At 41.9% G+C, this 24681-nt stretch overlaps 1 protein-coding gene across 32 annotated transcripts in view; it reads right to left on the reverse strand.

The window, feature by feature from the left end:
- The window catches only part of LOC114601368 (uncharacterized), a 347155-nt gene that overhangs the window by 271913 nt on the left and 50561 nt on the right, over positions 1–24681 (reverse strand). For 29 of the 32 annotated variants that reach the window (XR_013393999.1, XR_013393995.1, XR_013393991.1 and 26 more), the window contains one exon: positions 11800–11863. The exons of the other annotated variants lie outside the window; for them this stretch is intronic. Coding sequence is in view for 1 of the 29 variants with exons in the window: in XM_077933232.1 (XP_077789358.1) it covers positions 11800–11863 (64 nt within the window). In the remaining 28 variants the exon portion in view is untranslated. The remainder of the gene's footprint in view (positions 1–11799; positions 11864–24681) is intronic. 32 annotated transcript variants of the gene reach the window in all.

Genomic DNA, 24681 nt, shown 5'->3' on the forward strand with positions numbered 1-24681 from the left:
TCTGTAGCCCTTGCAGTTCCTCCAGCCTTGCTCAGGACACAAGGCCTGAAAGATCAGTCTCAACATGGTCCTGCTCAGACTGCAAAATCTCCAGGCACCTCCCCACCCCCCAAAATGTGGCAATACCAAGAAGAGAGATCTTTGGTGTCCTTTTCCAGGAGAGGCTCATCTGGGTCCTCATTTCAACACCAATTGAAGGCCTTTTTATTTTCCAGGGTCTGTTCTTTACGAATACTGCTTCTCTAGTGTTGCTGTTTTTCAGTTTATGGTAATGTAACTCTTATTTTGTGGTGCTTTCAATATTTTATCATCAGTTGCCCTGATAGTGCTTTTGAAGGGATGGGTACAAACCTAAATAATAAATTAATAGCAACAAATAAGGCAAACCAGGGTAGCTGACAGTTGCATTCAGCCTGAAGCGGAGTATTTCTCATACCCTTTTTGATGCAGTTCCTAGAACCGAGGAAAGCTTCTGGTTCAGGGACTAAGGTTTCCATAAATTACATTAATGAGGAGTTTTCTAAAGGGAGAGAGAACACATTCTTTTTAAAAAAAGAACAAGAAGGGGGGGGGGACCTGTGCTATTTAGAGGTTAAGAGCTCTGACATGAAGCCAGGTCAAACAGTCACAAGTAGCGATAACTCTGCAATAGTTCTAACATTCACCCCTAAAACATCATAGAGCTCCAAGCATTCCTCCTTCTCTCAAGGCTGCTTCACTCAATATGGAACATGCACACATGTTTTTTAAGATATGTACATGAGCTGGTGGTCCCTGGCCAATTATAGCTTCCCTGGCATTTACACACATCTTTCTGTCAAGTCATGGTACACATATTTCAAAAACTCCCTTGTTTCTCCTCATAGCCTATGGATTTAGCATGCAGACCACAAAAAAGGTATTTGTGCAGCAATCCTAATTTTTAAAACAATATGATGATGATGATGATGATGATGGAGGAGATGGTAAAAATGGTGCACATCTCTTTCTTTCACTTATTTTAAAAATAAAATACGAAGAGGAATTTCGAAGCGACTGGGGCATAAATATTAGATGAAGGAAGTCATTCTATTTAATCCCTGGAAGAATAAACAGCATGCTCATTTCTAAAGTGTTCTGGCATGCTGCTATACCATTTGGCACTGCCTTACTGGAAGGACTGTGTCATGCGAGTGGGTTAATAAGCTTCCAGAAAAGAAGCAAGCAGATTAATGTGTAATAAAGGCAGGATAGCTGAAGTAGCTGCTGCAAGCAAGTGCTGCATACCTTCCCCAATCATATTCATTGCTGGAGGAATCAAACATATGAGAAATTCCAAATGGGATGAAAGGCAAATATAATTATGAGGTGGAGAGGAAGCACTCATAAAAGCAAACATGTTTTCCAAGTTCAAGCCTGCGCGGATGGAAAGTTAGGCTTAGGAAAGCCAAGGCACACACTCTGCTGTGAAGCAACAAAATAAAACCTATCTAATTAAATCTTACAAAGCACAATAAATTAGATGTGCAGAAAGAGTTCGAAAAGGTCAAGATTTTCTTCTAACCTTGTGGTTTCATAGGGCCCCCAACCAGCTGTGCAATTTTTGATCAAACTATGCAAAGGTTACGTTGAAATGCAGCTGTATGGAGCGGAGGAGCTCTTGCATTCCCTCTACATCTGAAACTGGTCAAAGGCAAAAACCACTAAATTTGGGCTATCTGTGATCTTGACTCGTGTTGCAAGTATTCAAACCAGCTCAACATTCCCACAGCATTCTCAGGAATGACCAGCCTGCTCTCAAGGGAAGCAAGTGAAACCAGCCAGCTAGCCCTACAAAAAAAAAAAGTCTTCTATTTGCTCCTTAACAGCCAGAATGCTCTACTGAAAGCAAGTTAAAGATACACTGGTGCCAAGGAAGACAACAATGCTAACATTCAACCCTAATTTGAGAATACCACATGCTGAAAGTTTTGCTTACTGCTGAGTTATCTAGGAACTCCAAGGCTGTGCCTAAAGAGAACAAAGAGGAGTGAACCAAATTCTGACAAAATTAAACTGTTGCCATACCTTGTCATTTCTGTCGTCATCTCTCCCCAACCCCTGCTGCCATCTAACCTCTTCTCAAAATTCTTGCTTGGCCCTATAATTTTCAACAAATGTTCCACTGATGAGTTCAGGCTGTGAGCGCAGCTGTCATGGTTTTTACTGCCACACATACAAAGTACTATGCACTTATGTATCACAGAGCCCATATTCTATTAGATGCCACCTAATCGCTCTGAAGTGCTATACAAGTGCAATGTGACAAGTCAATGCAGGTAGGCAACCTAAGGCCTGTGAGCCAGATGCTGCCCAATCGCCTTCTCAATCCGGCCCACGGACGGTCCAGGAATCAGCGTGTTTCTACATGAGTAGAATGTGCCCTTTTATTTAAAATGCATCTCTGGGTTATTTGTGGGCCCTGCCTGGTGTTTTTACATGAGTAGAATGTGTGCTTTTATTTAAAATGCATCTCTGGGTTATTTGTGGGACATAGGAATTCGTTCATTTCCCCCCAAAAAATATAGTCCAGCCCACCACATGGTCTGAGGGACGGTGGACAGGCCCATGGCTGAAAAAGGTTGCTGACCCCTGTGCTAGAGCTCTGGTAGACTTTTGTTGCTTGAGAAAGTTTCTTCAGCTGGAAAATGGAGTGCTTTATACTCATTCCTGCCCAGGAGGACATAATGGTAAACATAGGGAGATAGACCTTGGTTCAGATCTGAGAAGCTGCAGTTACACGGCTCACCACATGAGACGGTAATGAGCAGTTCCTGACACTTATGGACTAGTTTCTCAGCAGCATGTATGATGACGCTCTTAGATTCAGAAAACAAGGTATCTTGTTTCATATACTACTTTTTGTTTCAGTCCAAAATTCACTGACCTTCATTCCATATATATATACACACACACACACACACACACACACACACACACACACACTATATTTACATGCAACATGCTTGGTTAAAAGCTACAACTCTTCAGTGAAAAAGCACTGTGAAATTGTAATTCAATTATAAGTTCCCCCCTCCCACATACAAAATATCAAGTACTCAAGTCCCTTGAAATTAATCCTATGACAGGTTTCAACTGAAATGGTCCAAATTTATGAGACTTGGAGCACATGCAAACATCAATGGTTCAGGAGGATGGGATCGCATCGGCAGAGAACAGCACCACTTGGGATAGAGGGAGTCCACCGTGATAGATGTCTCAGGTGATGCCCAGATGGGTGGCAAGCTGCCAGCAGCAGGTCCGCCCACCAGCATTACTATTTGAAATGGAGCATATGGAGAACAGAGATGGGGCACCACTGGATCTAAAGCCCCATGGATCCCAAAGGGCCTGATCCCTCAGCTACAGCACACTCAGGTTGGTGAGCTGGTAGGGAACTCCTCCACCACCTTGCTGGCAACAGGGTTTCAAATGCAGGAGTGGATCCGCCACTCCCCCCCCCCCCAGCCCCACATTAAGACTAGAAATTGCATTTTACGTCCAAGACTATTTTCCAAGGTTCAATTACTTAAGCACCTTAAATACCAATGGATGCACTTCATTATCATGTGATCTTACAGCAGCCTTTATATAGTGTTTTGTCCTTTACTTGTAGTTTTCTTTGGGTTAGAAGGTTTTGATTAGTTTCTTTCTCCACAAAATATGCATTCCAATAATGATTACAAGTTATTATAATCAAGCCCACAGGCACATAAAATCAATTGACCATAACGCTATGAATTGCCTCAAAATTGCAGACTGTCATAGCTCTGTTCTTTAAGGCGCTGGCTGAAAAATGTGTTGATTATGCTTCCCACCCACCCACCCCTTTTAAAAGTATCAATCAAGTTTGGAAGACAATTTTTCCAAGTGCCTTCTTAACTTTCCGTCCCCTTCTAAAATTAAATACATACGTTTTAGGGAAAGAGTATAATATGCTTTGATGTGGCTTGTACTTTACTGTATTGAACTCCCAAGTGGTACTATGGGCCAGCAGGAAGCAGGGTATTTATGGAGCGAGGTTTCAGATAATTAGATATCTCCTTTAGGAGTCATGTGAGAATGCAAGAAAATCAATTTGCCAGTCTGATCCATTTTCCAGTTAAGCTGGAGTTCTCAGATCTGAGACAACCTGCAGGCACAGAGAAGTCAATAAGACAAAATCTCCTTAAATCCAAAGTTCTTTGCTTAACCAAGTTTGGGGTTTAATTTCCTACTCGGCTCCACATTCAGAGAAACTGAATTAATTTTTTGCTCCTGTCTTCTCTGCAGAATACGTAGAAGATGCCTGAACTGACATTTCCAAGAAGAGAGTCATAAGATCCGAGACAAGTATGAGGACAAGAGAAAAAGTTCTAGTCCTTATCGACAAGGTGGAAATTAACAGATCACTTGGTCCAGATTGTATTCACTGCCCAAAAGTTCTTAAAAGAATCAAATGTGAAATATCGCTAAGATCAGCCTCCATACTTACGACTGGAAAGCGGCAAACATAACACCAGTTTTTTAAACAAGAATCCAAGTGGGATTCAGGAAATTACAAGGTATTGTAATGGCCACAAACATAAAGAATTCAAAGTGGGATTAGGCAAATTCACAGACAATAAGGCTATCAGTGGCTACTAGCCATGATGATTGCATACTACCTCTGGAATCAGAGGTAGCCTGCCGTTGAAAAGCATCTGCTGTGAAATAGCAGCAAGATAATGCTACTGTGCTCATGCCCTGCTTATGGACTCCCCAAAGGCATCTGTCTGGTCACTGTGAAACACAGGATGTTAAACTAGATGAGCCTTTGGTCTGATCCAGCAAGGCTCTGCTGAGGTTCACATAATAAATTTCATCTGTGCCTAGCTTAAAAAGGTAAAGGTACCCCTGCCCGTACGGGCCAGTCTTGCCAGACTCTAGGGTTGTGCGCCCATCTCACTCTATAAGCCGGGGGCCAGCGCTGTCCACAGACACTTCCGGGTCACGTGGCCAGCGTGACAAGCTGCATCTGGCGAGCCAGCGCAGCACACGGAACGCCGTTTACCTTCCCGCTGGTAAGCGGTCCCTATTTATCTACTTGCACCCGGGGGTGCTTTCGAACTGCTAGGTTGGCAGGTGCTGGGACCGAGCAACGGGAGCGCACCCCGCCGCGGGGATTTGAACCGCCGACCTTTCGATCGGCAAGTCCTAGGCGCTGAGGCTTTAACCCACAGCGCCACCCGCGTCCCGTGCCTAGCTTAGGATGTTTAAATTTGGTGCCACAAAGTATGCTGCCCAGCCATTTTTATATAAGTTGGAGGACACCCTAACCCCTTCCCAATAAATATTTAATTCATGTTTAAGTGGAAGCATTTAAAGGATTTTTTTGCCTTTCCTTTAAGAAAGAAACAGCCAAGGGCTTTTTCTCTTTTGTTCAGACATCATCTTTAAAGGAAAGACATAAACTCTTTATGCCTATCCTCCAAAAGCCATTCAAAGATGATGAATGGTTGCAAGAAAAGGGGAGGATAAATATTCTCCCCTGCTTCAGTTTATATATGTGAGACACAAATAGCCACTTAAAGATGTGGATGTGCACAGTGTACCCATTACCTTACAAGCTACATATGCTCTGCAAAATGTTTTATATTTTGAGACAGCCTGGATAGCTCTGTTGGTTAGCGCATGGTGCTGATAACGCCACGGTTGCAGGGTCAATCCCCGCATGGGACAGCTACATATTCCTGTATTCCTGCAGAGTGTTGGACTAGATGATCCTTAGGGTCCCTTCCAACTCTAAACTTCTATGATTCTGTGATTCTTATTTAGGTGTATTACCACTACATCCACTATTGTAACCATAGCCTTTGAGATTCCGTAGCCCAGACAGTGCTTCTTTTTCTTGCTGCAAACGTGACTGGTATTCTGGAATGTGCCATCATTCATTTTCCTTTTGCCAACTTACTAGCACATTCCTTTGACCAGAAGTACACAAAGAAGTGTGTCAATTAAAACAAGCCAAGTGTAACAAGTATACTACTGAAACCGGTATTTGAGATGGAAATACTATTCAAGCATTCTGGAATCTAAAGGATAAGTTGGCTGCTTGATTTGCAGGGTGGGGCAAACTGGAGGAAAGGTGTAGTGACAGCAAATACTAATATTTCAAGAAGAAACCTAAGCTCTTAATGATCAGGATCAGAAGAAGGAGCACAACCGTGAAAACAAGACAGCTTGAAACAGGCCTAATCTCATGGCTGTCTGAACCTAGAAACAGAGCAGAGATTCAGCCATGCCACCAACATCGTTTCAATTGAATACAATCTTGCCTATCCAAGGGTGGTCTAGTTCCAGAGATAGAATTCCATATCCTACGAACAGATGAAATTCCTCACTTGTTGATAGCTCTCTTGTGAGGAGTTATCACTTCCATTTACTTAACACTCTTTGCAGTGGATACAGTGGAGCGACAGCTAGTGATGGAATGTCAGCAAACACGGTGTGAGGGTCCCTTACATGATAAAACGGCAGTGGACAGTAGTCTAGATAATGGAGGCAAACAGCTCCCCTTTTCTGTTTTAATCAGGGTTCGTTTAATGTTTGCTTCCGTTCAAACTATCCATTTCCCTCATTCTGCCTTGATGTCCAATTATCTTTGCACTTCAGTCCCATCAGATTATGAAATCAAAACAATGTTCACATACAGACACACACACACGCCATTTTTAAGCAACTGGAAAGCTAAACATATATTAGTTTTTCATGCTGAGCCTAGCTATCTTGCAGCTCAAGTCAGTCCCCATATCAGGCAAGCACATTACTTATCAGCATTGGTGCACACAGTGTGGTCTCAGCTGTTCATATCAGTCTTTCCAAGACACTGATATATAATAGCACATCTTCCATTTTTCCTCCATCTTGCCATAATGCTGCACAAATCTTCTCAAAACTAATTATCTTGCCACACACACACACACACACACACACACACACACACAGAGAGAGAGAGAGAGAGAGAGAGATTCTTGCAGCATGCATTGCAGATGGCTCATTTGTACATTCCTCCATTAATGCTAAAGAGATCAAATTCAGAACTCTCTCGTTTCCTTTAATTTTGAATTGTTAGAAGAAGCCATAAGAAAAACAAAGATCTGTCAACACCTGCACATGAGGTCTAAGAGAACTGCATTAATGTTCGCTAGCTAAACCATGGTGGCCCTGCAGTTATTCCAGCCATAAAGGAATGGAGTGTATTTATACCAATAACAAATATGATACATGACAGTAACTCAGGTGTTGTAGCATATATATTTTACATGACACAATAATGTTCCATTTTATGGGTCACCATTTATCTTTTTAAAAAACAAAAAAACACCCCACCATATTTGGTATATAACATTCAGGGCATTAAAAGCTGACTGTGGAAGAGAGAAATGAGAATAAGAATATAACTGGATAGCAAGATAATATGAATTTGCTTAAATATAGATGAACCATGTAGTTAGTCATATAGTGTCCCAGGGGTTCATATACATTTCAATCCCTAACACATGCTGTCTGCAATCCCCTTTTTATCTTTTAAAAATGCATTCAATGTTTTTTCAAACGCAATGTATTTTCTGTATCCTTAAAAATATAAACCAATATATTTTTAGACAACGTTGTTTATATGCATGAGTGGGTGATCTATGACATCAGACCACACTAAGGCTTGGGCAGCAGTGCCACAAGTGGTGACTGGTACCACACTCCTACTTATGCGAAGTTGGGAAAAGACAGCTGCAAAAATTAAACCCATTTGTCTTCCTTTATTATCTAGCTATATATTTGCACCAGTTTCCATGACTCCTTTGAACAAAAAGCATCATGTTGTAAGTGCACAAAATTCAAGGGAGTAGTTATCCTGCATGATTATGCAGCTTTGTCCCCCGCTTAGACCCAGCTATGGACACCCATGTGTTTAAGTGATTAAGTGTCCTTAGCAATTGCGCTGCCTGCTGAGTACCAAAGCATGAGAGCTACCTTCATGTTTTGTGTCCTAACTTTCTTCAGAGATGTCCAATGTACTCACTTTTTAAAAATAAAGGTAAGAGTCTGCTGGCCTTGCCCCTGCCCCACGTAAATCTGACTCCTCCTACCCATCTGTTGATGGCCCTGGATATATGGTTATGGGTTATGCCATTATGCTCACCTATACCTGCAAATTTACCACTACACTATTTATCATGGCAGAATATTTGCATATAAAAGTACAAACGATTTCTGTTCTTTCTACTTTTTGTTTCACCTGTGCGTGTTAAGCCCAAAATAAGTGGATACTTTTCAGTTGAAAGGGAAAGTGCAAAAGTATAAGCAGCTGAATACAGTTAATGAATAAACTCCGTAAGATTTAGTGATCACAATTGCTATTCAATTTTTCCCCTTTATGAATAATTCAGACTCCATATCTATCCCTATTGCTGTACTTAAATGAAAAGTTCCTTTGTTGATATCGTCATTGCTCAAAACACCATATGTTTTTTCCACTACTAAGGATGACAAACTCTCCGAATGTTTTCAGAGTGGGAAGCAACAAGTGGGCTGGCTCTGGGAAAGGGAATAGCAATTGGCATGATCTGGCCCAGCTGTCTTCATTTTGAGACCTACATGAGCCTGTTAGCTGACTATGAGGTCTACAGAAGACTCTGGCAGCAGTGTGAACAGGCATATTTAGAAAGCAGGAAAAAGATGAAGGGAAAATGCTGTCTTTTTGCCAACCTACAGCTATCAACTATCACATAATGCCAACTCTCCCACATCTGAGGTGTAGGAAGTACTCTACAATATTGTATTTATGAATGAATGTGAAAAGAAATGAACAAACTTCCATTTGCCTGGGAAAGGGCCATGATAAATCTGTACAAATTATTAAAGGCTTTCAAGAGCACAACATTAAAAATCTTTATCAAGCCTAGGACAGGGACACAACATGGCGCAATGTGAAACATTTTTGTTTCTTCTACATTAAAAAAAAAGCTGTTATCCAAAGAGTAAAGGTAAAGGGACCCCTGACCATTAGGCCCAGTCATGGCCGATTCTGGGGTTGCGGCGCTCATCTCGCTTTATTGGCCGAGGGAGCCAGTGTACAGCTTCCGGGTTATGTGGCCAGCATGACTAAGCCGCTTCTGGCAAACCAGAGCAGCGCACGGAAACGCCGTTTACCTTCCCGCCGGAGTGGTACCTATTTATCTACTTGCACTTTGACGTGCTTTCGAACTGCTAGGTTGGCAGGAGCTGGGACTGAGCAACAGGAGCTCACCTCGTCGCGGGGATTCGAACTGCCAACCTTCTGATCAGCAAGTCCTAGGCTCTGTGGTTTAACCCACAGCACCACCCGCTTCCCCCCCTTTTTCCCCCAAAGAGTGCCCATGTGAAAATAGCTTCCGAAGGTGCATTGGGAGTCCTGATCTCCTTTTCAGGTGCATCACATGCTATTCTGGAAGACTGTCCAATCTTCAATAGTGGTTTTGGAGTATGCGCTCTGAGAAGCTAGAGGATTCTGCCCTTTGGACACCAGTCACAGAAGAACAGCATTACAATTCTATGATTCTATACACGTGGTTTAGTTGAGATTCCTGCATTGCAGGGGGAAGGACTAGATGGCTCTCAGAGTCCCTACCAACTCTACAATTCTAGGCAAACAATTTTCTGTGAGGTGTGCAATAATCAGGATTCTACATTGCTTGGAAGATATATCCTCAAACACAAAAATAGACCACACTCTAATTTCTCACAGAAGTTCCTAATTTACACATTGATTTCGATAGCTTGCAAAATTCTGGATTTGTGCCCCTTTTGCGCATACACACATGTAAGTATCTTGCTACTGATCATTCTGTGTAAAAGAGTGAGGGGGGGGGGAAGCCCTGTTGCTCTAGCAGGAGCTTTTGTGCTGGCTCCCACTAATGGAACAATTTCACTAAATTTGGCCCAGAGTTTCTCTCTCTCTCTCTCTCTGATTACATTCATTCATGAGGTCTATTTCTGGGACACTTCCCAATTCTGGTGTCCTCAGGATGTTTGGGACTCTAACTCCCATCTGCTCCATTCCAAAACATCTGGAAGGCACCAGATTGGGCTGATCTCATCTGTCCATTAGATTGGTGTTTCCCAATCTTCTGTAGCCAGAAGGCTACCACTCCTCCATATAATATGGCTATGGGACCAAGGCAACACTTAGCAGCAGCAGCAGTTGAAGATACATTGAGATGAGCATGCAAAAGCATACAGCAAAAGTGGTATGAGTAGAACAAGACACAGGCTCAGTCTAGAGAGAGACACCTGGCCTTACACTGCTCTATGTTCATATTTCAATTTGGGTGGTCTGGCTTTTGGACCAGGTATACAAGGTATAAATACTTTTATTTATAAATACATGGAGAAATAAAACAAAGAGCCACTGGAAGAATACGGCTTGCTCTCCAAATCGTTCTTCCAGAAGGAAGTGTGTCTACAAAATTCCACATTCGGATCAATTGTTATGTACAATAATGCAGGCTGTTCATTACATCATCTGCTTTATATATCTTGTTTATCTGAAGCACCAAGTTGTCTCCACATTCTCTGTTTCAACGAGGAGGCAGAGATGAGGGGAAACGAGGACAGATACAGACAGAATGGAAATACTGTTGCACAGCACCATCTTGGCCTCGTGTTCAGGTCAGATTATATGCCCAACACCTCCATTTCAGTCCAAGTGGAAAAAGAAACTACAGGGTGCAACATTTATCCAGCTGTGTGAACTTTGCTGCCCAGATGTTGTCTGCCAACAAAGCAGGATCAACATAACACTGAATTTACTGTCCTCTGCCACCAGCTGGCTCTGCTTTTTTGCAAGTCAACTCCTGGAATGTTTTATGTCTTTGTAATATGCACCATCTCTTTCAACACCTGCTTTTCTCAGTAACAGATCTTGCAGTATGAAAGAGGTTCGGCAAGGATTGATGATAGCCCTCGTCAAGAGAACATCCCTGCAACAAGCGTTAGCTGTTGGAACATCATGAATGTGTTTTTCTTAGCTAAAATTACAATCCAATCTGAGAATGAGTCATCCACTTGATCTTTCCTGCTACCGCATTTAGAAGTTGTGGAAGTATTATGCTAGAATCTGTTATACACACACACACACACACACACACACACACACACACACAATATGTCTGAGTTTTTCACACAAAAGGGTTTTAAGGACAGAAATGTGGACAACCCCATAGAGTTCTCACAGGGTGGGTGGGAGAGAGAGAGAGAGAGAGAGAGAGAGAGAGAGAGAGAGATGCATGGGGTGAACAACTGTTCATAAAGGGCCTTTGATGTGTTTCTCAGAGAACGGGGGAATTGCTCAAAAGAACCCTAGGACAGCATTGCAGGTCTTATTAGGCCGTATTTTTAATATTTAACAAACACCCTTTACAACTCAGGGAGGAAAGGAGAAGGAATCCATGAAGATCCTGTATTAAAATTGTTTTCTGGATGATTTTCCCATATTTCCAAGCAACTTTAAGAAGTTTTCTGACCTAAATTTATGAAAATGAGCACCCTATGTTACAAAACTCCTACACAGTAGTTAATAGTTAACAACTTGCAAGTGGGTAGACAATCAAAGTGTGATTATTGCTTATGTGGATTTTTCAACTCTCTGTACACATGCTTTGAGTATGCCAATGGAAAAAGATTCATACAAAATGTGAAGCAGCTCTAGCTAAAAGGCTGCGGGAATCCGATTGAAGATACTGAAGGGTGAACATCCTAGAAGGTTCATAGATGATTTCCTACCTGCAAGATGTTTACCAGCAACCACGGCTCTCCTGTGATAATGGAATGGTATCTGGGACAAACCCTGTTTAAAAGAGAAGAACAGAGCCACATCACACCAATGAAGGAGGGGGGAATTATAACATGAGGGCTGTCATATATTACATCCTAAAGCAATGCAGTAAACACCAGCCAAATCAATAGCGTTACTGAACTATTTCCTTAAGTATGCTTCTCAGTTTCAACCGTGACTTTTAAGCTCCTTTTCTTTCACTGAATCTGATTCCATTTAGTCATCAGCAATATTAGGTCGATGTCATCAGAAAATATTGCTCGTCATGGAGATCGGGGCCACAAATTTTGTTCAAGTGTACCTGTTGACAGGGTAGAACTACATTCTGATAATGGTGGAACAATACAGCCTTCTACAGGAACACCCCAAATGCACTTGCTCATAACTTTTACCAGGTCACAAGAGACACAATCCCATGTCACAGGACAGCTGGAGTACTGGACCCAATGTGCTACTTTACCTAGAAGGAATTGTTATTTGGCTTGGGCGAGTAGCTTGCAACAAGACTGATGTCCAACATTCCATTTTACACTCTACAAACATATTTGCAGCCCTCAGATACTTAGACTAAGCCATAAAAGAAATTAAAAGAATTTAACAAGCAGAATGGAGCCTTCCCACCTGTACTGGGGGGGGGGGTGAAAATATATATACTTATATTGAAATGTGTGCCAGGGTGGGGAGGGATGAAGACCAACAGATTAAAAATCTTGCTCCTACAGCCTAAGCAAAGCAAAATGATTCTCATCATTTACACTGAAGACAGGAAAAGGGAAACGACATCAATTCTCCTGGGAAGGGTTCCAAATTATGGTTACATTTTACAGAGGAGATGACTTATTCATGTTAAAATGTGAACATATGGTTTTCCTCAAGGCTTTTCTCTCCTATCGTTTCCATTGGAAATTCACATTGTTGTATCAGAAGTTTTCTGACACAGTGGTGTCTTGGGCTTAAATTTTGTCTGAAGTAGTGTAATACAGCCATCAAGTTAGTTCTACAAAACAATGACAAAATAAAAGATAACCGAGCTTCTACTTTCTTAGAGCAATAAACTGGAGACAAGAGGTGTGGGATCCAGATTCTTCAGGATGCTGTTATTCTCCTTGATTATTGAAGAGTTAGCATCTATTTATTTATTGAAATAATTTTTATTCAATTTTCAAATTTTACATTTCAAATTAAACATCTTTTATTATACCATGCGTTCATTGACTTCCCTCCCTCCCCTTCCAAGGTTCATTTAACTTATCCACCATTCCTGCATATTTTTATATATCCATCCAATTTAATTTTCCCATCTTACATCAGTTCAAAATATGTTATACTGTTGAATTACTTTAATACTGCCAGAGTTTTTAACTGTGCACAATTATTTTCAATATACTCAACAAAAATTTCTGCTCCAATATACCCAATGTACTTTAACTTTTTTCAATGTCTACCACATATGAAGAAAGGTGCCTTCTACTTCTTTAAATTTCCAACATGCTCGCTCCAGCAGCACATATACTAAAATTGGAACGATACAGAGAAGATTAGAATGTTGGAAATGAAGAGTTAGCATCTAGTATACCTGCAAGGTATCCATGCTGGAAATTAAGCTTTGCACTCCTGTTCCTCACATATTGGTTATCTTTCTACAACAAATTCAACCAAAGCATAGTTCCAAGTACACACTGAAGGTTCCATCTACAACTGGCCTGCTCCAAAATCTGCCTTCAAAACAGGTCTTTGGGCATCTGATTCCTTTGCAGCCCCAGCTTGAACTTTCAAAATGATGTGATGTCATATGATACCATGTGATTGACTGGTGACAAGCAGGTAGCCCAGCTGTATTTCAAAGTGGCCACGGAGGGTTGGATAGCTCCTCGCTTCAGTTGCAAATCAATTCCTCTCTGCACAAACACCAGCCATTGGAGAAAGATTCAATAGTTTCTGGTTTGATCTGTTTTGCCAAAGTGGACCAAGGAAGTAGCCGGGAGATCAAGGAGGGCCTTCCTGTTAAGAAGCCCAGTTAAATGCTCTCTAAAATAACTTGTCCTCCTTAGGCACACATATACTTGTGTTATGCATACCAAAGATTATCTTGGACTGCAGTGCAAAATCATTTTTCCAGTGGTCTTATCCAAGTTCTAAGCAATCTGTAACACATGTAGGAATGTTTTTTTCATTCTGTCACTGTGATAGAGTTAGTTCTTATGGATACCTGCAGCTGTCTCTTTCATTCTAAACAGAGAGCAACACAGCCCTACTTAGAAAAACTTCCACCCTAAAAAGTATTTAACTGTACACACACAAACCACACATGTTCATGTTTCAGAAGAATTTGTGCAAAGCACGTCAATTCCCCAAATCCCTCTTAAGGGTATTTGATTTACTGTTTTCCAACAAAAAAAAGTGTCCTCCCTTTCTTGAACCAAAGTGGGGAAGGGAACTGGTAGTTTCATGTTTTTAACCATTGTTTGTTTTTTATAACCCACTGCACTGTCCTCTAATACCATCAGATTGCCTTAAATATCACTTTCCACTACTACAAGGAATATTTATGCTACAGCGATAGAATACAAAACAGCCATTCCAATGTAAATTATTTATTGTATGCTGCTATGTAATCAGCTCTTATGGAGATCAGGGAGAGAACCCCAAAAGAGAGGTATAGCTTCCTGTTCATTTGAACTGCTTATAAACCATTGGGGGGAATAGTTTAAATTGAAGTAATACATTTCCCTGAAAACAATTCCCTGAACATCAAAAGCTGATTTATACGATATCAGACTACTTGTTCATCTAATGCAGCATCATCTACTCTGACTTACAGCAGCTCTTCAAGGTCACAAGGTGCAGTATCTGTACAGTATTGCTGTTATCTGACCCTTTTAGCTGAAGTTCGCAAGGACTGAATATGAGCAGTCCACATGTGAACCACGTGTTTCCCTCCCTTATGCCATGAACTCCCTAATGATGTAACTATTTTGTTTTGTTTGTATTTTAACACATCAGTGGGTGGCCTTGCAGAGCAAAGAACTCTCTCAAGGTTTCCATCAACGTAACTGCACACTAACTGAATTCCCAGCATCCCAGACCATTGGCCATGCTGGCTGAGGCTGATTGGAGTTGGAGTCCATCACCACCTGACACACCACAAGTTCACAATTCACGAGTTAGGCCTTAAATGCTGTGGTAACAAGTACTTCGTAAGAGGTGCAGGGAGATCAAATCTTCTTAAGACCACAAGAAAAGTAAGTGATTTCAAAGTCAGTAGGGTGGGGTTCTACAAAAAAAAAAAAAAGCAATGCAATGCTATACCCTGTGTATATGTTTTGCAATGTCCCCTAGAGCCAAAAGACTTTGGTGAAATCTCTTCATTATGAAGGCTTCCATATTATTAATAACCTAGAATAGAATACAAAACAGAATGAGAGGAAACAGCACATTCATCCATATGTCTCGTTTCCAGGAACGAAGAGCCCACATAACAGCACACTCATCTTACCAGTTTACTGACACCCTGTTGATGGCAATATGCTGGTAGGCGGTTGGTGTCTCCATAAAAGCAAAAAGACTAGTAGACCAAACCAGCCTTCATGTCTACTACATGTAAGCAAATCTTCAGATCAGTTTTGGAGAATTACTTGTTGGAAATGTCCATTTTTTTTTGTTCCTACAAGAACTGCATTTCCTTTTTGTCTTTTCTGTAAAAGGAGCAATTATAAAACCCACCCTTGAAATATCACAGAAACAAGTAAAATAATATCAAGCAAAATAGCTGCTTTTTCTTTACATGGCCTCGGATCTATAGAATTTGTTTCACAGAAGGCCAGCAATTCCTACACAGACTCTTTGGCCATGGGGCACCTAATAAAAGGACATAATGAAACAAATGTTTTGCAGGTGTGAAACAAATGGTAGGTGTTGCCAATTTCTGAGAAAGGTTTGGTCACTTCAGCATACCGATCACAGCAGGATCCTTGAGCTTGATTTTGTGGCTTAACATTTTGTCCACGATAGTCAACAAATGGATGGTGAGAGCTGCAGGGGGGTGAGGAAGAAATGTGCAAAAATTGCATTCTCCCCAGTTCAACCAGTGGGATTTTCCACTGCACCAAAAGCCTTCCACTGCACCAAAAGCCTGTTCTCAAAAGGATCTAAGTTAAGATCCAACACAATTTGAACACTATTTAGGAGCGGGCAGTTGAGAGAGAGAGGATTAATACTGAATGGAATGGAACAGAATTGTGGAAATGACGTGTGAAAATGTCACAGACTGGAAAAAGACATATTTGCCCATCCCTGCTTACAGAACAAACACCTTTGCTTTAAAATGGTCAAAATACACCATTTAACAGGCATTTCTCCAGCAGATGCATATTGAAAATGAATGGGAGAAGCATAAGAAATGGAAGACCTTCTCAGTTGAACTGTGCCAAAAAGGTCAACATGGCAGGTGAGTTGAACCCCTTTCTCAGCTCACAAATGAAACTGGATGTACTGCCAGTTTTGTACCTGGGACCAGTTTCATTCAAAGCATGAGCATTACCACTGAGTCCCTCCCCTGCCACAAGTGGATGGATTGTGTATAACATCCTACACAATGTGGGGGTGTATGCATGGAATCAAGGCCTTCTACCTTTGCCCCACCCCCTTGATGCCCACCCATTTAGCATGGGCTGCATGTGTCTGGGACCCTGATCAGCACGTGTGCAATCCAATGGAATACCTACATGTCTGCAGGACTATGGGCACAGGTTCCTTGCTCCTGATCTGCATCAGCCAATTGCCAGTTCAAATCAGCCATATCAACATGGGACTGTTTCCCTTCTTCTGCCACTGTTCTTCCTATCTCCAGTCCCAGCACTATCATCAGCACTACTTAACTACCCAGGCATATAGCCTAGTTTGTTATCTCCGACTTATACATCCCCTGTTATAATTCAAATTAAGTTATGGTGAGGAGAGGGGCACAGCTTTCAAATAATTAAAATAAAAGAAAGAGAAAATGTTCATGATGAGATGGCAGGGTGTTGGAACTTTCCTGGTATTTATTTATTTGTTTAAGAAAAAGTTATGTTATATTCTAGTTCTATGATTCTATGGTTCTATGAGACCACACCCAATACATCTGCATAACACTTGTTCAGCCACAAAGAATACAGCCGTCATGGCAATGGCTATGCTACCTAATTACATTTCCTGTGGCACAAAATATTGCATTTTGAGTGCCGAATGAAATCTCCTTGCAACAGAAATGCTACTTGAGGGATGGTGCTTGGCTCTTGTGCAACAAATTAAGAACAACTGCATATTTATTGCACTGAAAATGAGTTATCTGGAAGAGCCACTGATGCTGACAGCAAGCAAAAAAGAGGTCATGGGAAGCTGGTTTGCATGGAACATGCAAGGCAATCTCCAGTTACAATTAGAAGAGCCCCAGATGCTTATTAAATAGATAACAGGAGTGCATATTGCCAAGAAAACTAAACACATTTTATTTTTCCCATGTAATTGACTGAGCAGCATCCCAATTAGCCAAATCAATCCAAGCTTCCTTGCAATAAAGGGGAAACTGAACTTACCGTATTTTTTGCACCATAACACTCACTTTTTTCCTCCTAGAAAGTAAGGGGAAATGTCTGTGCGTGTTATGGAGCGAATGCCTGCGGGTGGCGGGGGGGATCTGCTGCAGTCGTGAGCAGAGGATCCATGATTCCCCTTCCTTCCCTCCTCCGTGGTTACAAAGCATGGATCCACATGGATCCTCAGGATTTTTGCATTGGGCTACTCCAAACTCACTGTCAGATCACATGTCTGTGGCCACAGCATGAACCACAAAAATCATATATCCACTATTTCGTTTAGAATATTTTTTTTCTTGTTTTCGTCCTCTAAAAACTACGTGCGTGTTATGGTCTGGTGCGTGTTATAGAGCAAAAAATACGGTATATTAAATATATATATTTTTAAAAATGGAGGAAGTGGTGTGTAGGTTTTTGTGAGAATATTCATACGAGATGTTCTGAATATTCTGAAATGTAGCTATAGCTGGCATTTGAGGAAGGTGGGCTCACAGAACCAGGGCAGCCATGAGAACAGCCCTCAAAGTGGACAGATATGTTCCCTGAGTTAGTACAAGTCACAGGGCTATCATGGGCCGTAAAGGGGTCAAGAGCAGCCACTTTAATTGAACCCAGAATTTCAATAGTTCTATAGCTATGCTAGCTGCTACCAGGCAGTCTCCAGCGCCACTCCCTTGTGCGTCACACTCAAAAATCCCAGGGATTACAGAATCCCGGGCTGCTGGTGCCAGGTTATTCCTGGGTGCCGTGATCGTATCACATATAAGTGATAAAAAACACACCAGCGACTGAGCAAATTGCACCTGCTCAGAAACAGCAATAAAGGGTGGCACTCAACTAAGATTTCCTCAGCACAGACCCACTGAAATTAATGGCCCTAATTTAGTCATGTCCATGCATTTTGGTGGGTCTGCTTTGAGTAAATCCACCCCAACACACCATAGCCTGAAGGGTGATGATCAGAAGCGGCTATGTTCCAATTCATCTACAGTTCATTAGCCCTCATCTGTCAACAGCCACCAAACAGTAGTTTGGGGCAGACGTCAGCACTACTCCCTGTGAACCCTTGACATGTGATAAAGCCCACTAGGCCAGCCCTTACCAAGCCAGTGCCCTCCAGAAGTTTTAGACTACAACTCACATCTCAGCTGAGAGAAACTCCATTTGGCTCCTCCTCTCTCTCAGCTGTCATCTAGCAGTCATTACATCTAGCTGCAGCAGCAGAAGAGATGAGAGTGAAAGGCCCACTTTATTTATTCTCCTGAGACAGCTGGGTTTTGTTTTGTTTTTGCTTATTTTCTCCCTCAACTGTTTCCACCCCAATTGGGCATTATAAGAACTTTTTAACTTTTTAGTTTGCTTCCTTGCCTCCTTCCTCCCCACCATGTTTTTCTTTGCTGTCATGTCTTTTAGATTGCAAGCCAGTATACAGGGACCATCTTGTGTGTTTTTCTTTATCTTCCCTAAGCCATTCTGGGAGCCTTTTGCAGTGAAAAGTGCAGGGTGCAGGGGGAGACTATAAACAAACAAACAAGCTGTAAGTTAATTCATAAGTGCACCATATTTATCCAAAACTCATTTGAACATGCTGCTGTCGGAACCAGTTCAGATGACAGCGGCCTTATCACTTATGCCAGACTAAATAAGCTCTCCCAAGACTTCCCGAGAGAAATTGTGAGCACTTGTACTTAAGTTGTACAGCTAGAGACTGTAATTTTAACCTTCATTCTATGCATCAGATGCAGGAAATAGAAATCTGCTAAACATATGGCCTGGAATAAGTCCCAGAACGAGGCACCTCAAGGTACGTCCGCTGAAGTTGCCCAGCCTGAGAATCTTATTAAGGGTTTGAATCATGAATGCAGCATTTGTATTTCCACATTTCCAAATTAAATTCATACAGTGCACACCTAGAAACACTGAGGGCAACTAATGCAAAAATCAAAAGGTTTCTGGGACAAAGCAAAAAAAAAAGAATCTGTAGCAGTATTAGCTTGCAGCTAAAGGGGGGGGATGGTCGCTGTACGTTTCCCATTATAGAAAACAGCTTCAGAAAATTCCTCCCACGCAACTTCCTGACTGTATCATCATGCAAGGAAGTCTGGAAGCCTTTGAAGATTCCATGCAAAAACAAACTTGCATCTTTATAACGCTGGAAGTCGTCTCCTGTTTTCTGACCACCCATAGAGAACATGAACATTTCATTTTAAGCGGCCACCCCCAACATGCAAATTTAAAATAGAAAAGAAGGGAGGATGCTCAAGAGTAATCATTAGGCAATGCTTCCTAGAGGAAACAGCATTGTTTAATTTGAACCAACCTGTTACATTTTGATTTAATAAGACTTGAAGGGAATCCGGAAGCATTTTTTGACCAGCAGGAGATATAAACATATTCAAAGCTGTGGGCATTTCACACCTTCATTTCTGGAATAGAACTTAGCATCTATCTAGGTTTCGTTTTTTAAAAAATAGGATTCATATTGCAAACTACAGCTGTGGGCAGCATCTGGAAAAATCTGAAAGTGGGAGGAGGTCTGACAGGTTTGGGAATACTGTGTCTTTAACAGTTTCATAACAGTCATGGAACAGGTACCATTTTTTTGCTCTATAAGACTCACTTTTTCCCTCCTAAAAAGTAAGGGAAAATGTGTGTGCATCTTATGGAGCGAATGCAGGCTGTGCAGCTATCCCAGAAGCCAGAACAGCAAGAGGGATCGCTGCTTTCGCTGTGCAGCGATCCCTCTTGCTGTTCTGGCTTCTGGGATTCAGAATATTTTTTTCTTGTTTTCTTCCTCCAAAAACTAGGTGTGTCTTGTGGTCTGGTGAGTCTTATAGAGCAAAAAATACGGTAGCTTATTTTCTCCCACCACCGCTGTGCCATGCTGGGAGCAGTTACATACATTGAATTTCTGCCAGAAAAGGCTAACTAAGTCTAGCAATTGGAACACCAACCTGTAGCATCGGTGAGTGAGGTTTCAATATCTCTGCCATCTCCTTAGCCTTTGCCAAAGGCTACTACTGTGTGGTCTTCTAGTCACAGATTACAAGAGTTGGAGAGGGTCTTGTAGGCCCTCTAGTCTAAGTGCCTGCTCTACATAATTAATCCAGAGCTACTACACCTCCTGTAATGCTGGCCTCTGTTGGAATGAAAAATCACAGGAAATCACTGAAAAATCAGTGGCAGCTCCATGTGACATGAAGACAGTTCCGTGCCGAATGCCTATCAGACTTCGATTAAAATGTTGCTGGAATTAACAAAACAGTCTTCACTAAGCACCAGAAATTCAACAGGGAGGGGGCCTGTCTGACCTGAACTAGAAGAGGGTTCTACAAAATTGGGCCCAGAATACTCCATGTGGAAATGAACCATGCATCACAAGCCATGGAGGGGGCACTAACAAATGATCAGGCAACGTTATAAGGAATCCAGAGGTCCCTGAGATATCCTGAGATCTCTTAAAAACAAATTAAGGGCCTTGTGAATTAATACAAGAACCCTGAACCTGTTTAACCAAAGCCTACCCTCTTGTAACCTAAGCTCATTAAATTTCAATCTAGCTATAACTTCTTTATTCCGGTTTCTTCTGGCTTAGAAGTCTGTTTCCCAAACAAGGATTCATTTAGCAGTCATGGCTAATAGCAGTTGATAGGCCTTATCCTCTGTATTACACAAATATCTAATTAAGTCCTGTTTTTCAAAAGCTGCCGAAGATATGAATCTTGGTCAAGGGAACATAAGCAGTCTTCCTCTTCCCTCACCTCACCGCAGATTTATCCCAAAGGAAGAGCACAATGACCTTTCCTGCCCACGCTGATCTGCACTGCAAGGATGACTCCACTTCAGAATTTGATTCTGATCTCATAGCACGAGTCACATCTTGGCAGCAGCAGCAGGAGCAGAACAAATGTCTTGGAGGGGCTGGTGCAAATGTGATGTCCATGATAGCCACGTGCAAATGAAAATATATACAGAGATAGGTCGAGGAAGCTGTTTGAAAAAAGTGGAGCTGACTCAGTACCACACCTTTACAAGGTTACGTGCAGCAAACTATGTCAGTGCCTATTAGCAATAGCTATATGAAGCATCAATTCTTCGGCGATCAGCCTTCTTTATGGTCCAGCTCTCACTTCCCAGTAGTGATGTATGGAAGTGAGAGCTGGACCATAAAGAAGGCTGATCGCTGAAGAATTGATGCTTTTGAATTATGGTGCTGGAGGAGACTCTTGAGAGTCCCATGGACTGCAAGAAGATCAAACCTCTGCATTCTGAAGGAAAACAGCCCTGAGTGCTCACTGGAAGGACAGATCATGAAGCTGAGGCTCCAATACTTTGGTTACCTCATGAGAAGAGAAGACTCCCTGGAGAAGACACTGATGCTGGGAAAGATGGAGGGCACAAGGAGAAGGGGGCGACAGAGGACAAGATGGTTGGATAGTGTTTTCGAGGTTACCAGCATGAGTTTGACCAAACTGCGGGAGGTAGTGGAGGACAGAGGTGCCTGGCGTGCTCTGGTCCATGGGGTCACGAAGAGTCGGACATGACTAAACGACAACAATATGAAGCATTTGTATAATGGGCAATATTTGGAAGAAATAGAGCTCCAAAGTCTCCATGTTTTTATAGTGACCAGGTCAACATAGTTAGAATGCCATAGGGGGGTTCATGAAAGTGCAGGGTGGCTGGTGAGGGAAGAGAGGCATTTTGACACTGGCATTGCAAAGCAGTTCTTGAGCTTAAAAAACAAAAGGTTTTTCAATAATCATAACCATGATAATGGTTACAGATAGGTAGCCGTGTTGGTCTGCCATAGTCAAAACAAAAAAAATTCCTTCCAGTAGCACCTTAAAGACCAACTAAGTTAGTTCTTGGTATGAGCTTTCGTGTGCATGCACACTTCTTCAGATACACACATCAGCATCAGTACCTGTGTATCTGAAGAAGTGTGCATGCACACGAAAGCTCATACCATGATAATGGTGTGAGGCATCAATATGCTGCTGCGTTCATGGGCATAGTCATAGGGGTGCAGAGGGAGCAACTACTCCCCCCTCCCCACCACCAAATGAAGAAAAAAAACCAAAAATTCTTAACTAAATGACCAGTTGCATCACAGATACAGTGGTGCCTCACAAGACGAAAAGAATCCGTTCCGCGATTCTCTTCGTCTAGAGTTTCTTTCGTCTTGCGAAGCAACCCCATTAGCGGCTAAGCGGATTAGCGCTATTAGCGATTTAGCGGCTTAGCGGCTATTAAAGGCTTAGCGGCTAAGCTGTTAAAAGGCTATTAACGGCTTAGAAAAAGGGGGGAAGCGGGGGGGAAATGGCGAGACTCGCAAGACATTTTCGTCTTGCGAAGCAAGCCCATAGGGAAATTCGTCTTGCGAAGCACCTCCGAAACGGAAAACCCTTTCGTCTAGCGGGTTTTTCGTCTTGCGAGGCATTCGTCTTGCGGGGCACCACTGTAACTTGGTTCTGGCCGCCCTAACATAAAACCAGCCCCCACTAAAATAAATCCTGGCTGCATTTCCAAATACAGAGGAGCATGGTTCAGCTGGTACTCGGTACATGCCTTGGAACTATGAGATTCCTCTAGCTTCACTCAACAGGTGCAGTGAGAATGAACGTGCAAATCTGGGAAGAAGCTGGCTATTACTAATTCTCCCAAATAGCTAACCTAACTAAAGTACACGGCATTGAAGATCCCAGTTTCCACAACTTCATGGTCCCATGTAATTTGGGAGTTTGTGTAATGTGATCTGGGACTTGTCTTTGCTTGCTTGTTTGTTTTACAGCTGTCCTAAAAACTTTCAGGGCACTATTTTTGCCTGCAAAAGTGGAGAGAGACTTGGAGACTTTCATGAGACTTTCTAACATCTAAGATGTTTTGGTAGCGTGATATTGCCTTAAAAATATGGAGCAGTCAAATACTTCTGAAAAACCTTTTCATTAATTGAATTTATCAATATGAAACAAGGGTAAGAAGCATCCTGTACCCAAGGCACTCACTACAGCTTTGTTCAATGCAGGACCATACCTGTTAGAAACCAATGATCCATGCCATTAATGATGTGCTATAGCTCAAGCATATGTTTCCCGTGCAAAAGGTCCTAAGTTGAGTCCTGGCATTTCTGGGCAAGGCTGGGAAAGTCTGCATCAATGGAGAGCCATTGCTAGTCAGTGCAGACAGTAATGAGCTGGAGGGACTGATGGTCATAAATTGATGTATTGTAGCTTTCTATGATAAACACAGTTTTAACAAGGAGGGGGGAAATCTCATCTACTGAAAAGCCATGTTTGCTTTTTAAGTTAAAAACTGTGGTGATTTTGAAGGAAAGTCCATGACTACATTAAAAATGTAATGAAAAGAAAACTGGGGGAGCTCTATAAATACTCCAGGATTTTAATTGTGATCTCACTGTTGGGCCAGAGGTCAGTGCTCTTCTTTCCTCTTAATCTAAACGGCATGAGAATGTAATGGATTTAGTTCTGGCCGCCCTAACATAAAACCAGCCCCCACTAAAATAAATCCTGGCTGCATTTCCAAATACAGAGGAGCATGGTTCAGCTGGTACTCGGTACATGCCTTGGAACTATGAGATTCCTCTAGCTTCACTCAACAGGTGCAGTGAGAATGAACGTGCAAATCTGGGAAGAAGCTGGCTATTACTAATTCTCCCAAATAGCTAACCTAACTAAAGTACACGGCATTGAAGATCCCAGTTTCCACAACTTCATGGTCCCATGTAATTTGGGAGTTTGTGTAATGTGATCTGGGACTTGTCTTTGCTTGCTTGTTTGTTTTACAGCTGTCCTAAAAACTTTCAGGGCACTATTTTTGCCTGCAAAAGTGGAGAGAGACTTGGAGACTTTCATGAGACTTTCTAACATCTAAGATGTTTTGGTAGCGTGATATTGCCTTAAAAATATGGAGCAGTCAAATACTTCTGAAAAACCTTTTCATTAATTGAATTTATCAATATGAAACAAGGGTAAGAAGCATCCTGTACCCAAGGCACTCACTACAGCTTTGTTCAATGCAGGACCATACCTGTTAGAAACCAATGATCCATGCCATTAATGATGTGCTATAGCTCAAGCATATGTTTCCCGTGCAAAAGGTCCTAAGTTGAGTCCTGGCATTTCTGGGCAAGGCTGGGAAAGTCTGCATCAATGGAGAGCCATTGCTAGTCAGTGCAGACAGTAATGAGCTGGAGGGACTGATGGTCATAAATTGATGTATTGTAGCTTTCTA

Source organism: Podarcis muralis, chromosome 8, assembly GCF_964188315.1.
Source record: "Podarcis muralis chromosome 8, rPodMur119.hap1.1, whole genome shotgun sequence".
In the NCBI taxonomy this organism is placed as follows: domain Eukaryota; kingdom Metazoa; phylum Chordata; class Lepidosauria; order Squamata; family Lacertidae; genus Podarcis; species Podarcis muralis.